Source organism: Prionailurus bengalensis, chromosome E3 (assembly GCF_016509475.1).
Source record: "Prionailurus bengalensis isolate Pbe53 chromosome E3, Fcat_Pben_1.1_paternal_pri, whole genome shotgun sequence".
NCBI classification, from domain to species: Eukaryota; Metazoa; Chordata; class Mammalia; order Carnivora; family Felidae; genus Prionailurus; species Prionailurus bengalensis.
Genome location: NC_057357.1, coordinates 10074410 through 10090057, shown reverse-complemented (window position 1 = coordinate 10090057; position 15648 = coordinate 10074410). Strand labels below are relative to the sequence as shown.

General features: G+C 50.3%; 1 protein-coding gene across 1 annotated transcript; it reads left to right on the top strand.

Annotated features, from left to right (window-relative positions):
- The first annotated feature begins 688 nt into the window (after positions 1-688).
- Positions 689-14361, top strand: RHBDD2 (rhomboid domain containing 2). Its single transcript, XM_043559832.1, has 4 exons — positions 689-990; positions 3046-3453; positions 10480-10630; positions 13381-14361. The coding sequence occupies exons 1-4, from the start codon at positions 804-806 to the stop codon at positions 13736-13738; spliced, it is 1104 nt and encodes a 367-aa protein (XP_043415767.1). The 5' UTR covers positions 689-803; the 3' UTR covers positions 13739-14361.
- The last annotated feature ends 1287 nt before the right edge of the window (positions 14362-15648 follow it).

The following is a 15648-nucleotide window of genomic DNA, read 5'->3' as shown; positions in this document are numbered from 1 at the left end:
GCAGTAGGCGGGATAGGAGGGGGTAATAATGAAAAGGGCAGAAGATTGGAGCTTGGTAAACCAGAGTCAAATCCCAATCCTACCACTTCCTGCTTGTGACCTCGGGCAGGTTGCCTCACCTTCTTGGGCATCTGGAATCAGGGAAACACATTCTAGTTGTTTACCTAAAATAGCTGTACTCTGGAGAAGCCGCTTGTCAGATTTGAAGAGTTGAAATAGACCTGAAGGTTAAGGTGTTTACATTACATTCTAACGCTTCCAACGTCATCTCCTGCCCCTTCCTCTCCAATCCAGCCACTGAAAGCCGCCCCGGCTGTACTCCCAGCCAATTATGGGCCTAGTAGTGGGAGGATCTGAGTTCGAATTCTATCGGCTACTCAACTGAATTGCTCAGGGCCCTCCTTAGACCTCAGTTTCCTCATCGGTATAATGAGGATAAGCACAGATAAGGCAGGTGCATGTGTGTACGTGTGTGCGTGTGAGCGAAAGAGCTCTGTAAACCGCAAGACACTGTAATCATTAAGTCTCGAGGCGATGGAATTCAAACCCGCGTCCCCCAATTGGTCCCGGCAGTGCACCTGCGCGGGGCCCCAGGGTTGCACGCCAGAGGGCGCTGCTCCGACTCTCGGCGGCCAGCGCGCGCCGGAGGCTGGCGGCGCGAGCGGATTGGACAGCTCGACGCGGGGCGGGGCCGTGAGGAGGCGGGGCTTCCGGCCACCGCCGCCGCTGTTGCCAGGGGAGACAGCCGCAGGGAGGCGGAAGGAGCCCAGGACCAGCCGGCGCCGAGGCGTGGCGCAGGCACGATGGCGGCCATGGTGGTCTCGGAGCCCGGGTCTCGGAGCTGGTCCTTGTGTCCCGAGGTGCCATCCGCCACCTTCTTCACCGCGCTGCTCTCGCTGCTGGTGTCCGGGCCCCGCCTGTTCCTGCTGCAGCCGCCCCTGGCGCCCTCGGGCCTCTCGCTGCGGTCCGAGGCCCTGCGCAACTGGCAAGGTGAGCAAGCAGGGGCGGGGCCGGGCCGCGGGGCCAGCCCTCTTCCTCCCACCGCTCCCGGCGCTCCCAGTGCCCGAGCCGCGGGCTACACCTCCGGCCACTCCATCCGCAGCGTCATTCTCCCCATCCTGAGAACCAGTCCCGTATCCCGCGTCGTTGTCCCTCCAGAGTCCCATCTTCCCATTACTCCATCTGTAGTCCTAACCGACCCGAATTTGTTCCCTACCCTGGCGCCACCGGCCTGGTTAAGGCCCCACACCCATTCGCTAACAAACCGACTTCGTTCACCCATTGCTCGCTCTCCGAGGAGAAGGATTGTTTCCTCTCCCTGTCCCGTCGCATACACACCTCCTAACCTCCCCACTGGCAAAAAATGTCTCTCTCGCCTTCCTCAGGACACTTAAGCATCCTCTGTGGCCACCCTCTATAAGCGTCCTGGCCTCTTTGGGGTTTAGAATGTCTTCTACTTACTTGCGTGTATCTTAATCCTGACTCCCTACTCCCAGCTCATGGGAGGGGGGAGGCATCTTGTGCCTTGGGAAAGGTGTTTGTTTTCTCTAGGTGATTGAATATAAACATCCGCTCATGAGAGACATTCTTTGTCTCTCCCCGTTGTAGTCTTTGTCTCTTCCCCGTTCTTTTCTGGGGAGGAAAATGGGAAATTTGTATAGCTTTTGTTGTTTTGCAAAGCACACACTCATGAGCTTTAATCTCCATCCTGTGACGTAGGCTTTATTATTCCCCATTATTTAGGTGAAACAGGCGTCAGTAGGGAACCGCAGAGCTATTAAGTCTTGCAATGGAGACAGGAACACGGGTTTTTTATTGTATGATGTTTGGGAACTGGAGCCTTGGGGGTGTATTATGATACCCAAATCATATAGAGTAACTTCTAGAATCTTCACATTTATACTTGGAATTTCAGTTCATACTTGGAATGGTTTCAACAAATCATAAAGTACTCATCAGATCATGAAATTTTACAGAGATGGCCTGAGGTATATGGTTGCCTCCCTGTCCAAATCAAAAACTGTTCCCCACCACCACCCTGGATACACAGAGCGCATCCTCAGAGATATTTAAGATGTCAGTGTAAGCCGAGCTCCCCCTTTTTCCCTTTAGCTCACAGCTTCTCTGAGTGTGGGGTTCATGGGCATGTGAGTATCTGACAGATAAGAGACCTTGGAAGTCCTCAGAGGTAATGCTATCATTTTAAATGAAGAAACCGAAGCTCGCAGGGCCCATGACTTGACTGAGCTTCCGCCAGCCTGGACATGACCGAGCCAAGATTCCACTTCAAGCCTTTAGGCCTCCAAGGCTCAGTATTACTACTACCTCACCAGTCCCCTCCTTCACTTTAGTGTGGGGGGACTGGGGGGACATAAAAGTACATAAGAAGTGACTGCTTTTAGAAAAATAGGAGTAATATTCTCTGCTGTCTTACTGCCATAAAGCATTGCTCTACCTGTAAGGTTGGGTACGCACTTTGAAGAAAGATGTCTGAGTTCTATATTTTATTAGTGATAGTTTTATAATCGTTGCAGGTGCAAAATAATTCATGGTCCCTTTTTTCTTCTCTGAACAGCCACTATGGAAGGAGAGGTCAGGATTACAGCCGAGGAGACTGGCACACAGAGTGTTAAGTGATACCCACTCAATCCGCCCTGAAGCTGTTACAATTAATTAACCCTCAAACTGCCCGGTGAGATAGGTCAGTATTAAAACCTGAAATAAAAAATTAAAAAGGATTATGAAGCACGTTAACAAATTCCAAGACCATCCCATGCTAAAAAGTGTCATTTTTTTTCCCCCCACGTGGAAGCCAGTCACAGACTTGCTCCAGGTCTGGGGAAGAGCAAGGGCTGGATGTCACACTTCTGCTTTGAGCCTTGGGTCCTCCAGTGCTGTCTCCCACTGCCTTTCATGGCTCCTGGCTGATTTGCTCTGGTGCTGACAGCCTGCCACTCCCCCTTCCCGAGGTGGGTTGTAGCCTGGCTTTCCCTCCGGTAGAGCCCCTCGCGGTCAAGCCTCTAACCCTGCCTGTCCCCTCTGCAGTTTACAGGCTGGTGACGTACATCTTTGTCTACGAGAATCCAATCTCCCTGCTCTGCGGTGCCATCATCATCTGGCGCTTTGCTGGCAATTTCGAGAGAACCGTGGGCACCGTCCGCCATTGCTTCTTCACCGTGATCTTCGCCATCTTCTCTGCTATCATCTTCCTGTCGTTTGAAGCCGTGTCATCGCTTTCGAAGCTGGGGGAGGTGGAGGATGCCAGAGGCTTCACCCCCGTGGCTTTTGCCATGCTGGGCGTCAACTCTGTCCGCTCTCGGATGAGAAGGGCCCTGGTCTTCGGCATGGTTGTGCCCTCGATGCTGGTGCCGTGGCTCCTGCTCTGTGCCTCCTGGCTCATTCCCCAGACCTCCTTCCTCAGTAATGTCTGCGGACTTGGGATTGGGCTGACATGTATCCTTCGTGGAAGGGAACTGTAGGGTGGTGACATGGCAAGCGGTGAACCACGGTGGAGGGTCCGGGCGGAGGGCGGAGGTAGAGCCGTGGGCTCAGGTGTAGGTGATCCAGGTTTGAACTTCAGCTTTGAAACCCATGTGGTCTTGGGCCGGTCACTTCCCTTCTCTGGGCCAGAATTTTGCCGCCTGGAAAGTGTCAACATAGCTAGCTTTCTTTTCATGCCAGCGTAGCATTACCAGTTAGTGAAATATTCTAACTTGAGGTTTTTTTCTTCCTTGTAAATGGAGGCATAAACCCTACGTTTGGCTAGTTATGACGTGAGTTTTCATGGGAAGAATCTGAGATACCCATGAGCTGGAGATGTTCCATGAAAGGAATAGGAAATAGGTTTGTTTGGGTTGGGTTGGGTTGGGTTTAGTCTTTTTGTCAGAAGAAACAATGTTTAAAATTTATTTTTAATGTTCATTTTTGAGAGGGAGAGAGCTCTTTCTCTCTGCATGCATGTCAGGGAGGGGCAGAGAGAAAGACACACACACACACACACACACACACACACACACACACACACACACAGAATCCAAAGCAGGCTCCAGGCTCCAAGCTGTCAGCGCAGAGTTTGACACGGGGCTCGAACTCGTGAATCATGAGATCATGACCTGAGCCGAAGTCGGACGCTTAACTGACTGAGCCATCCAGGCACCCCCAGTAGAAAATTTTTTAAAGACAGGCAGGGTCCTATGGGTGGTTAAAAACTTAGGATAAGCCTTACAACCCTTGTATAAATATTCTGGCCGTTGGGGGGGGGGGGGGGGGAGGGGCATTCTAAAATACAATGTGGGTTACCTTTCTTTATTGCTTAAAAAAACATTTTTTGGGGTGCCTGGGTGGCTCAGTCGGTTAAGCGGCCGACTTCGGCTCAGGTCATGATCTCACGGTCTATGAGTTCGAGCCCCGCGTCGGGCTCTGGGCTGACAGCTCAGAGCCTGGAGCCTGTATCAGATTCTGTGTCTCCCTCTCTCTGACCCTCCCCTGTTCATGCTCTGTCTCTCTCTGTCTCAAAAATAAACGTTAAAAAAAAAAATTAAAAAAAAACAAAACGAAACATTTTTTTAAGTGATCTCTATGCCCAACCTGAGGCTTGAACTCACAGTCCCAAGATCAAGAGTCTCATGCTCTACCAGCTGAGGCGCCAGGTGCCTCCAGGGGGTTACTTTCTTCAACATTAGAAATGGTTAGTGTTAGAGGTTGAATAAGGTACATTCTTAAAATATTTTTCTTTTCTTTCAGTTTATTTTAAGAGCAAGAGAGTGCTTGAGCAGGGGAGGGACAGAGAGAGAGGGAGAGAGAATCCCAAGCAGCACAGAGCCTGACACGGGGCTCGAACTCATGAACCGTGAGATCATGACCTGAGCCAAAATCAAGGGTGGTTTGCTTAACCCCGTAAGCCACCCAGGCACCCTCTAAAATCTCTTTCAATGCGTGATTCTATAAGCTATTAGGGTAGGTAAATATACATTGATCACATAGTTCTTATTTATCTTATTTTTAAAATTTAATTCATTTATTTTGAACCTTTTTTAAATTAAAAAAATGTTTTTAATGTTTATTTATTTTTGAGAGAGAGAGAGAACGCAAGCAGGGGAGGGGCAGAGAGAGAGGGAGACACAGGATCCAAAGCAGGCTCCAGGCTCTAAGCTGTCAGCACAGAGCCTGACATAGGGCTCGAACCCATGAACCATGAGATATGACCCGAGCTGAAGTCAGAGGTTTAACCAACTGAGCTACCAGGCGCCCCAAACCTTTTTTTCTAATATGAAAATTTAAAGCTATAAACTCTTCTGTAAGCACTACTTTAGCTGCATCCCACGAATTTTGATGTTGTCTTTTCATTTTTAATGGGTTAAAAGTATTTTCTAATTTTCCTTGGGATTTTTTCGTAGACCCAAGGGTTATTTACAAGTGAGTTGCTTAATTTCTACATTTTTGGTGCTTTTCCACATTTCTTTTTGTTGATGATTTCTAATTTCCTTTCAAAAGGTCAGAGCGCATTCTTGTGCAGATTGTAGTTCTTTTAAATTATCTTCTGGCTCAGCATTTGATATATCTTGGTGAACGTTCTGTGTGTAAGAAGAATGTGCATTCTGCGGTTGGTGTAGTGTTCCATTTATGTCCATTAGGTCAAGGTGTTGATCTTATTCTAGCCTTCTATACACTTGCACTTGTTCTGTCAGTTACTGAAAGGGGACTGTTGAAATCTCCAACTAAAGTTGTGGATTTATCTATGTTTTCCTTGCAGTTCTTGTCAGTTTTTGCTTCAAGTGTATCGAAGGTCTTATTGGATGCATACATATCTAGGATTGTTATGTCATCTTGATGAATTCACCCTTTATCATTGTGAAATGGACGATTTTAGTCTCTGGTAATATTCTTTGTTCCAGAGTCTTTGTTAGCTGATATTACTATGTAATTCTACCTTTCTTTCTTAAAATTAGGATTTATAGGGTATATATATTTCCATCTTTACAGATCTTTTTTAATGTTTATGTATTTTCAAGAAAGAGTGAGAGCACGAGTGGGGGAGGGGCAAAGAGCGAGGGAGACAGGATCTGAAGTGAGCTCCACACTGTCAGTGCAGAGCCAATGTGGGACTCGAACTCACGACCTGAACCAAAACCAAAAGTTGGACATTTCACTGACTGAGCCACCCAGGCACCCCTCCATCTTTATAGTTTTAATATGTTTGTGTCTTTAATTTTTTTTTAATGTTTATCTACCTATTTTAGGAAATAGAGATAATGAGCGGGAGGGGGGAGTAGAGAGGGAGGGAGGAGAGAGAGGGAGACAGAGAATCTCAAGCAGGCTCCACGCTGTCAGCACAGAGCCCAACGCAGGGCTCAAACCCACACACCGTGAGATCATGACCTGAGCCAAAACCAAGAGTTGGGCGCTTAACCAACTGAGCCACCCAGGTGCCCCTGTGTCTTTAAATTTAACACATATTTCTTGGGGTGCCTGGGTGGCTCAGTTGGTTAAGCACCCAACTGTTTAAAACAAACTCTTTTTTTTAAGTTTATTTATTTTGAGAGAGACAGTGCAAACAGGAGAGGAGCAAAGAAAGAGGAAGACAGAATCCCAAGCAGGCTCTGTATTGTCAGCACAGAGCCCATGCAGTGCTCAAACTCAGCCAACTGTGAGATCATGACCTGAGCTGAAATCAAGAGTTGGACGCTTGACTGACTGAGCCATCCAGGTGCCCCATATACCCAACTCTTTGATTTTGATTCAGGTTATAATCTCATGTTGCTCATGGTTCATGGGATCCAGCCCCATGTTGGGCTCTGTGCTGATAGCACAGAGACTGCTTGGGATTCTCTCTCTCTCTCTCTCTCTCTCTCTCTCCCTCCCTCCCTCCCCCCCACCATGCTCTCTTTCAAAATAAATAAACATTAAAAAAAATAAAAATAAAACATGTTTCTTGTAGATAGCATATAGTTGGTTCTCCAGTCTATCTCTGCCTTTTAAATGGTACATTTAGCTCATGTGCATTTAGTATAATTATTGATATGGTTGGGGTTAAGTCTGCCTGCTTGCTTTTTGTTTTTTTTTTGTCCCAAATGTTCTTCGTGCCTTTTTTTCCCTCTTTTCCTAACTTCAACAGAATATTTTTTTTGGTATCTCATATTTAAAGATTGACTCTTATGGGTTTGCTGTGTTTGCTCTTTGTCTTATTTTTTAGTGGTTGCTGTAGAGTTTACAATATACATTTTTAATTTATCACAGACTACTTACAGATTATATACCACGTTGTAACTGAAGAATCTCACGGAATTGTGTTTCTGTTTTCCTTCTTTTCATTCTTTGTGTTATTGTCCTGCATTTTATTTCTACTGTTGTCATATGTGTTATAAACTTCACAATACATTGCTATTACTTTAAAAAAATTTTTTTAAGATGTGCATTTTTTAATGTTTGTTTATTTTTGAGAGGGATAGAGTGCAAACGGGAGGGGCAGAGAGAGAGGGAGACACAAAATCTGAAGCAGCCTCCAGCTCTGAGCTGTCAACACAGAGCCCAACGCAGGTCTTGAACTCATGAACCATGAGATCATGACCTGAGCTAAAGTTGGACGCTTAACCAACTGAGCCACCCAGCTACCCCTACATTGCTATTACTTTTGTTTCCAACAGTCAGTTATATATTTTTTAATTTAAAAAAGCAGCGTTTACCCACATACTTGCCATTTCTAATTCTCTTCATTCTTTTGTGTGGATCCAAGTTTCCATCTGGTATCATTTTTCTTTTGCCTGAAGAACCTCCCTTCATACCCGTACCCCCAGTAGGTACACTGGTGACAAATTCTCTCCGCTTTCAGTGCTCTGAAAATGCCTTTATTTCACCACATACAGAATTCTGGCCTTCTCTGATCTTCTTTCACTTTTAAAGATGTCATTGCATTACTCCTGGCTTACATTCTTTTATCATGAGGAGGCAGTAATCATTTGTATTGTTTTCCCTATATAATTCGTTGTTTTCCTCGGGCTTCTTTCACAATTTTTTATCATTGGTTTTCAGCTGTTTAATTGTCATGTACCTTTGGAGTGATTTTCTTTGTTTTCCTCGCTTGTAGTTGGCCATTGGATCTTGGATCTGTGAGTTTACAGTTTTCATACAAGTCTAAAAAAATTATCCTCATTATGTCTCCAAGTATTTTTTTCTCTTCTACTTTCCCCACTTCTTCCAGGGTGCCAATTAAACATATGTTAGACTACTTAGTATTGTTCAGTGGGTCCCTGAGGCTCTGTTTATTTTGTATTTTTTTTTAGCTTTCTTCCCCCTCTCCCTTTCAGTTTGGATAATTTCTATTCCATTGCCTTCCAGCTGGGTGATCTCTTTTTCTTCAGTGTGTGCCCAGCTGTTAAACCCATCTGCTTGGGTTTTTTTCCCCCTCATGTTGTATATTTCAGCTCAGGAGGTTCTTTTTTTTATATATATATAGTTTTCATTTCCATATTGGGATTCTTCATCTGTTCCTTCATTGTGTTTTCCTTTAAACCCTTCATATACTTCCATATAGTAGCTGTTTATAAAATAGCTATTTATAGTAGCTATTTTAAAACATTTTGTCTGTTAACACCATCATGTCTGTCATTTCTGGATCTGTTTTTGACAGATTTTCCTGCTGATAATGGACCCGCTTTCTTGCTTCTTCACGCGTCTCGTAATCTTTGAGTTTACACTAGACACTGCGAATGCTGTGGTATCCGGGGCTGAGTTGTGGTTTCTTTTCTTTTTTTTAACAAGTGTTGATTTTTTTCCTGATAGGCAGTTCATTTGTTTGGCAAGGCATTACCTTTTTGGAAGTCTCGTCTGAATGCCCTGGTGTCAGCGAGGTCTCTTTCCCCTGTGTGGTTAGAACTCGAGCGTGTCCCTGCCCCCTGTGAGCTCCCCGTTGTTAAGCGAACAGCTCCCGGGTAGTTGTTCCCTCAGTAGCTCAGTAGCTGTTCTTTGCCTGGCTTGAGGCGTCTTGGCCTGTGGGTGTGCACATGGGCATTCAGCTAAAGACTCGGGGAACCCCATGCATGTTTCTGGAGCTCCTTCCCAGAGCACCTCCCTTCTCTCCATTACTCTGATCTGGAAATCCCAGGCCCTTTTTCCTCTCTGAATTCTTTATCTATCTCTTCAATGCAGGAGAAAAAAAGAAAAAAAAAAAAGCTCTTCTCTGCTTGGATTCCCCTTCGGATGCTGTAGTTTGGAAAGTGCCTCCAGGCTGAAAGCCAGTTCCATCTTGAGGCTCACTTAATTGTTTCCCTTTTCGTAGGTATCACAGTCTGGCAGTGTTTGCCGCTCAAAGTCTGAAGGCAAGTGTGTAAAATGTTGTATCCTGGCTCACAGTTATCTATGGTGGGAGGACCAGTCTGGCATTGGGACTTCAGCAGAGTCAGAGGCAGAACAGACCTTTGAGGTCATTCTGAAGTCATCAGCCGCGACAACTTTGAACTCCTTCACAGCATCGGTTAATGCTGGAACTCAGCATTTGGAGATGTACTCCTCCCTGAAAGAATTTAGTAACACGCAGGGGGCATTTTCGGTTGTCACAAAGACTAAGTGCTACTGCCCCTTAGTCGCCGGTGGCCGGAGCCGCCGAGGGAAACAGTCGAGCCCCACAAAGAACTGTCTTGCTCACATTCCAGCGAGGAGCGCTGGCTTGAGGAACATTCTCGGTGCTTCCTTACAGCCTTCCCTCCATCCCCACCCTCTCCCAGCTACTGCTGCTCCCCACTTAGGGTTCAGCATGCATGTCCCTTCCTAGAGAAAGTCGTCTTGATCTCCCTAGACTAGCTTAGGGTCCCCGGCCTGGTCTTCCAGATAATCCCTTTCTTATCCCTACTGACCCTACCCTAGTGACTTACCCCTTGCCTGGCCCTCCTCATTTCTTAGTTCCTGGAAGTAACAGATGTTCAGTAAACATTTGCCAAAAAGATGGATGGGTGGACAGACGGACAAAAGCTGAATCTTTATGACTGCCTAGGCAGTGGTGGGTTGACACGGGCCAGACGGCCAGAGTGCCGTCACACCACTTGTTTGGGGCGGTGACAGTGTGGGGGAAATTGCTGCCGAAGAGGCCCACGTGAAGCTCACTTGGTCACGTTGAGGCAAGGTGCCTTCTGTCTGGGGACAAAGTACAAGATGTCACTCCTCCCAGAGGGTGCTGGGACAGCCTCCTGCCTCATCCCACTGCAGGCACAGAGGCGTGTGCCAGCTTGACGGGTTGCAGGAATGACAGGGCTCAAGGGATGGGCTGGGTGAGGTGTCGGCACCGATCGGCCCCCCCACCGCCACCCCCTGCCTCCCCCGACGGTTGGTTCATGTTCCCTCTGAGGTGCAGGGAATAGAAACTCAACTCTTGGTTTCCCTGGAGCTCAGGCTGGTGGCAGAATAAACGTGGGAACCTGTACTCTGTGAGGAGTGTCCGGCCCGCCTCCCTCGAGCTGCCTCCAATTTCACTTAATATGTCGACCTCAGATGGCCTCACCTACTGCTACTCCATCGACCTCTCAGAGCGAGTAGCCCTGAAGCTCGACCAGAAGTTCCCCTTCAGCCTGATGAGGAGGATTTCGGTGTTCAAGTACATCTCGGGCTCTTCAGCCGAAAGAAGGGCAGCCCACAGCCGGAAGTAAGTTACAGAATTCTTGGAGCTTATTCTTGAAGCAATTCCAGGGCTTGTAGAGAGAGTGTGGCTGGCTGAGTATCATGGGAGAAAGGACCAGGGTGTGGGCAGGTCCGGGCCCAGGACGCGCATGCACAAATGTCGTCCGAGCACTCGGGACTCTGGCCAGCCGGGATGGGAAAAGCCTTCATACGTCATTCTGACTGACTTGTGACAGACTGTGGGAGGGAGTGGCCCCATCTAGCGTTGTCACCAGCCCTCTGCGCCGACGAGCACCCTGCACAGGTCCAGCCGGGCCCTGGCGGGGAGCCCTGGTAAGAAGCAGACAGTCCACACACAGCTGATGCGGTGGCTTGGACGTGAAACAGCACAGGGCCTGAGAGGCAGAGTTTTCGTGGCCACCCGGCAGGAGGTGAGGTTTCCAGTCTTCTGGTCCAGGCTCACTCCGCGGAAGGTGTCGGGCAAGCCGCCCAGGCCCATGTGGTCTCACTCCTTCCTACCAGAGAAGAGGACCAAGGAGTCCGAGAGTCTTTCTCTAGGTGTCAGGGGGATAGGAGAGCCCAGTCTCGAACTAAGGTCTCTTCTTCCAGGCCCAGCTCCCCCCCTGTCCACTGTTCCCCACTTCTGGTCTGTGGCTGCCTCCATGCTTAGACGTTACCACGTAGGAAGTTTTCTTTCCTTCAGTGGTCTCCCCAAAGGAAGCGACTCACTGTGAAGTTCAGATGCTTTGCCAACGGCCCTTTTCTACCTTCAACCAGCTGTGGAATAGATTCTGCGCTCTGGGCCGACCTAGATGCAGGGTTTCGGTTGACTTGGAAGCTGCTCTTTGTAGCTGATTTCAGGAGGTGGATGCCCCTGGCCTTCACCAGCTCAGGGCCCTTTGACCATTTCCTAAAAAGGGGGACATTGGCAGGGGAGGGCACTGCTGGGGAGTACTGGGAAAACTAGAAATGCGCATGCACCCAGTTTGCTTCAGGCAGGTGATCCCTGGGGTCTAAATGTGGGGGAGAGTTGAAATTTAGATGTATTGTGGCTTGTAGGCTTTTCATTGTTCTCATAAACTCGAGAGGGGACTTAAGGGGCGTTTGGGTGCAGACTTGCACCCTGTGAAGGAACCCTCCTTTCAGACAGCTGAGGGCGGTCACCTGGCATGAACTTACACCCCCCTCCCGGCTGGGAGCTCATCATGAATGAGAAAGTTCTCCCATGCTGAAGCGCAGCTGCCTCTCTGTAACTGGGACACTTGGGTGGTACATCTGATTCTGTTTCATCATGGCAGACAGATCCGGGTCAGGGAGGTGATGATCCCCCAGTTCTTTCCGCGTTCCTCACATGGCATGGCATACGGTTTCTCGTTATCCTGGCCTGGTACAGGCACCCGGGACAGAAAGTGATGTTTCAGATGGCCTGATGGGGACACTGGCATGACAACATGTGTGTTTGTCTGGCAGTTACGCGGTCTGAACAACTTTGCGTCCTTGGAGGCTCTTGCAGAACTTCTGGTGGCCCAAATCCTCTGTTCTTTTTTTTTTTTTTTTTTAACGTTTTATTTATTTTTGAGACAGTGAGAGACAGAGCATGAACAGGGGAGGGTCAGAGAGAGGGAGACACAGAATCTGAAACAGGCTCCAGGCTCTGAGCTGTCAGCGCAGGGCCCGACGCGCGGCTCGAACTCACGGACTGAGAGATCATGACCTGAGCTGAAGTCGGCCGCTTAACCGACTGAGCCACCCAGGCACCCCCCAAATCCTCTGTATTCTTAAGAATCCCAGAAGTGCCATTAAGTGCTTTGTTCCTGTACTTAAATAGCTGATTTGTAAAATCAGGTTCTTTTTTAAAAATTTTTTTGATGTTTATTTTTGAGAGAGAGAGAGTGTGTGCAAGCAGTGTAGGAGCAGAGAGGGAGACAGACAGAATCGGAAGCAGGCTCTAGGCCCCGAGCCGTCAGCACAGAGTCTGATGCAGGGCTCGAACTTACAAACCATGAGATCATGACCTGAGCCAAAGTCACATACTTAACTGACTGAGCCATCCAGGCACCCCATAAAATCTAATTCTAACTGAAATATCTACAGATTCAGTGCACTCATCCACCACAAACATCAGTGGTATTGGCAATCATTGTCCATATTTGGAACTGCGCCGAAGTTCAGGCTGTGTCTCCATTCGTGGTCCCAGCCACATGGTCTGTGGTGGGGTCTTTAATCTCTGCATGGGCAGCTCCAGACATCTGGCTCGATGGTTCCTGCCGGCCGGGACTTTGAGCTCTGAGTCTTCATTCCTGAAGCCACAGGTAGAAAACCTCACAGCAGACAGGGCCTGGGCCCAAGCCCCGTGTTACCCATTAGAGCCTTCCTGCCCTTCCTCCCTTAGAGGTTGGTCTATTCTCTTTGGGTGCAATTGCTGAGCCGGCCACAGGCACACTGACGGCCATGATCCGGTCCCACCTTCATCTCATCTGGGTGGCAAAGTCTGTGAGCGGTTCCACCTCAGGTGGCCTTAGGAGCTCAGCGTCCCTTCATCTTACAGGCTCACTGCAGGCCTGTGAATGGGCGCTTCCCTCTCAGGGCATTTCCTGACCGGCTGAGATTAACCTTCCTCCCCACTTGGTGCTCAGAGCTAGTTATAGAAAATGGCCAAAGCATGTTGTCCTATAAAGCGGTACGGTGATCCCAAGCTTTTCTCATGTACGATGACAGCTGGGGGGCCTTGGCATCACCATGGGAATGACCGTTTTCTCTCTTGTTCCTTTCCAGGCTGAACCCTGTGCCCGGCTCCTACCCCACACAGAGTGGCCACCCTCACCTGTCCCCGAGCCACCCTGTCGCCCAGATGCAGCATGCCAGTGGCCAGAAACTAGCCCCCTGGCCAGCCTGCGCTCCCGGGCACATGCCCAGCCTGCCTCCATACCAGCCGGCCTCCGGCCTGTGTTACGTACAGAACCATTTTGGCACAACCCCTAACTCCTCCGGTGTCTACCCGGCTACCGCGGGTGCCTCCCTGGGGGTCCAGCCTCCCACCCCTCTCAACTGCCCTGGCACTGTGTATTCTGGGGCCCTGGCCGCTCCAGCGGCTGCGGGCTCCAAGGAGTGCTCAAGGGTCCTGATCCCCTGATAGGGAATCTCTAGGGAAGTTCTCTCCCATCTTGGCTTTCTGAAGAAGGTCCTCTCCGAGCTGAGCTAAGATTTTCTTGACAAAAAATTATTTATCAAACACCTCTATGTGCCAGGCTCTGTGTCGAGTATTTTGATATATATCCTATTTCAACCCTGTTCATCCTCACCACAACTTTGTGAAGTGCGATTTAGCGTCACCAGTTTACAGACCTGGAGGGCGAGACGCTCTGCAGTCACAGGAAGTCACGTAGTTTTCGTAGTGGCACATCCGGGCTTCTGGGCTCCGGGGCCCCTCCCACCTGCCGCCCTGCCTCCCAGAGAAGGCCTGGGAGGTGAGGGTCAGCAGCGACTGCCAGCAGCCAATCCTAACTCTGCGTTTCCTCCCCGTGTGTGTGGTGCTCTTGGTTCCAGTGCCCGCTTGTCTGTGTCTACTCTTCGGGAGCTCCCAGCTGCCCTGCCGGGCAGTCCCCGGCCCGTGTAGTATTTCTCCCCTACAGTGGCCCAGCCCCCGCCCCGGCCTTGTGCCCCAGGGGCGGTGAGGTGGGCCGCGTGAGCCACAGCAGCATGCTGATGGATCCATAGTGTTGATTACCTTTGTATAAAGAAACAGCCTCCAACCTGCCCGTGGTGTGTGGTCTCTTCGTGGTCTGGCCGGGGCCGGAGAGAGCAGAGCTGGGCAGCGGAGGAGGGGGGTGTGACGGCGAAGAGGAGAGGTGGATCTGGGTTGAGCGGGGCAGACGACCTACGTGCGGTGGGGACCCGACGTGGCCGGGGTGTGGGGAGCGGCGGAGGGGCAGCAAAGGTGGTGGGGTAGCCGGAGGCAGAATCGGGCAGCTCGGACAACCCCGAGCTTGGCAATGGCAGGAAGCCACCGTGCCCCTAGGGAGCAGCTGCAGGCTGGGACCAACAAGGAGGGCTGCCTGGCAGGACCTCCTCCGAGGGGTGAGGCGGGCACTGGCTGCACTGGCATCCGAAGCCAGAGGCCTGAGAAGAGGCCAGCTCCCCTGCCCATTGTCTCATGTACCGTCAGGGCTTCCCACGGACTAGATTAGCCAGAACCCACCGGCGAGCAAGCCCAGGAAATGGAGTTTGCAGGGGTCAGTCCCTCTCATGGAAGGCAGGACAAGGACAGGGCTGTGCCTGAGCCCGGAGGCGCCTGCCCAACCTGAGGGCCGTGGCTTCTGATCCATCGGCTGGAGCTCCTCCCGGTGGTCAAGAAAGCACGCCAACTGGCAGGTGTGTTCATAGATTTTACAACGCGTGACCTTCATTTATTCCAGGAGCTGAGTGCCCTGCTCTGTGCTGGCTTTTTAAAAGGTCCTGGGTATGAGAAGTGGATAAGGCACACCCACAAGTCCACCCAGCCCTGGGGGCCGGGCAGTGACAGGCACACGCTGGGTGGCCTGCCCTGGGTGAGGGGGTGGGGGACAGACTGTGAAGTAGGCTTCACTGGCTGAGCAGTTGGGTGTCTAGACCACAGCTGAGAGTTGTCTGCAAGCATAGAGCGAGTCTGGCAGGGCCCGGCCTGGGGCCTCTGTTCAAGCACCCGGGGCACCGGTCCCACGGTGTCACTCGGTGAGTGCAGTCTTCTTTGTGTCTCTGCAAACGTTTCCCCGACACTCCAGTTCCAGGCCTGTGTCCAGAAGCAGGTACGAGGACCACGTGTTCCCGGTGTGACAGGGCCACATCCTTTGTGTCCGGCTTACTACGTGGACTGGCTGGTCGTCGCTGTGGGGGCTGTGGGGATGATCAGGCTGACGGGCCCTGTCACAGGTCCCTGAGTAGCACGGCCGGAGGGGACTCAGAGGTCGTTCAGTCCCATCACCTCTTCCACTGCTACTTTTGCCAGGAGGCAGCGTGGGTCCAGCAGAACAGCCAGCAGCAGCCCCCAACCCGGCCCCTGTAACA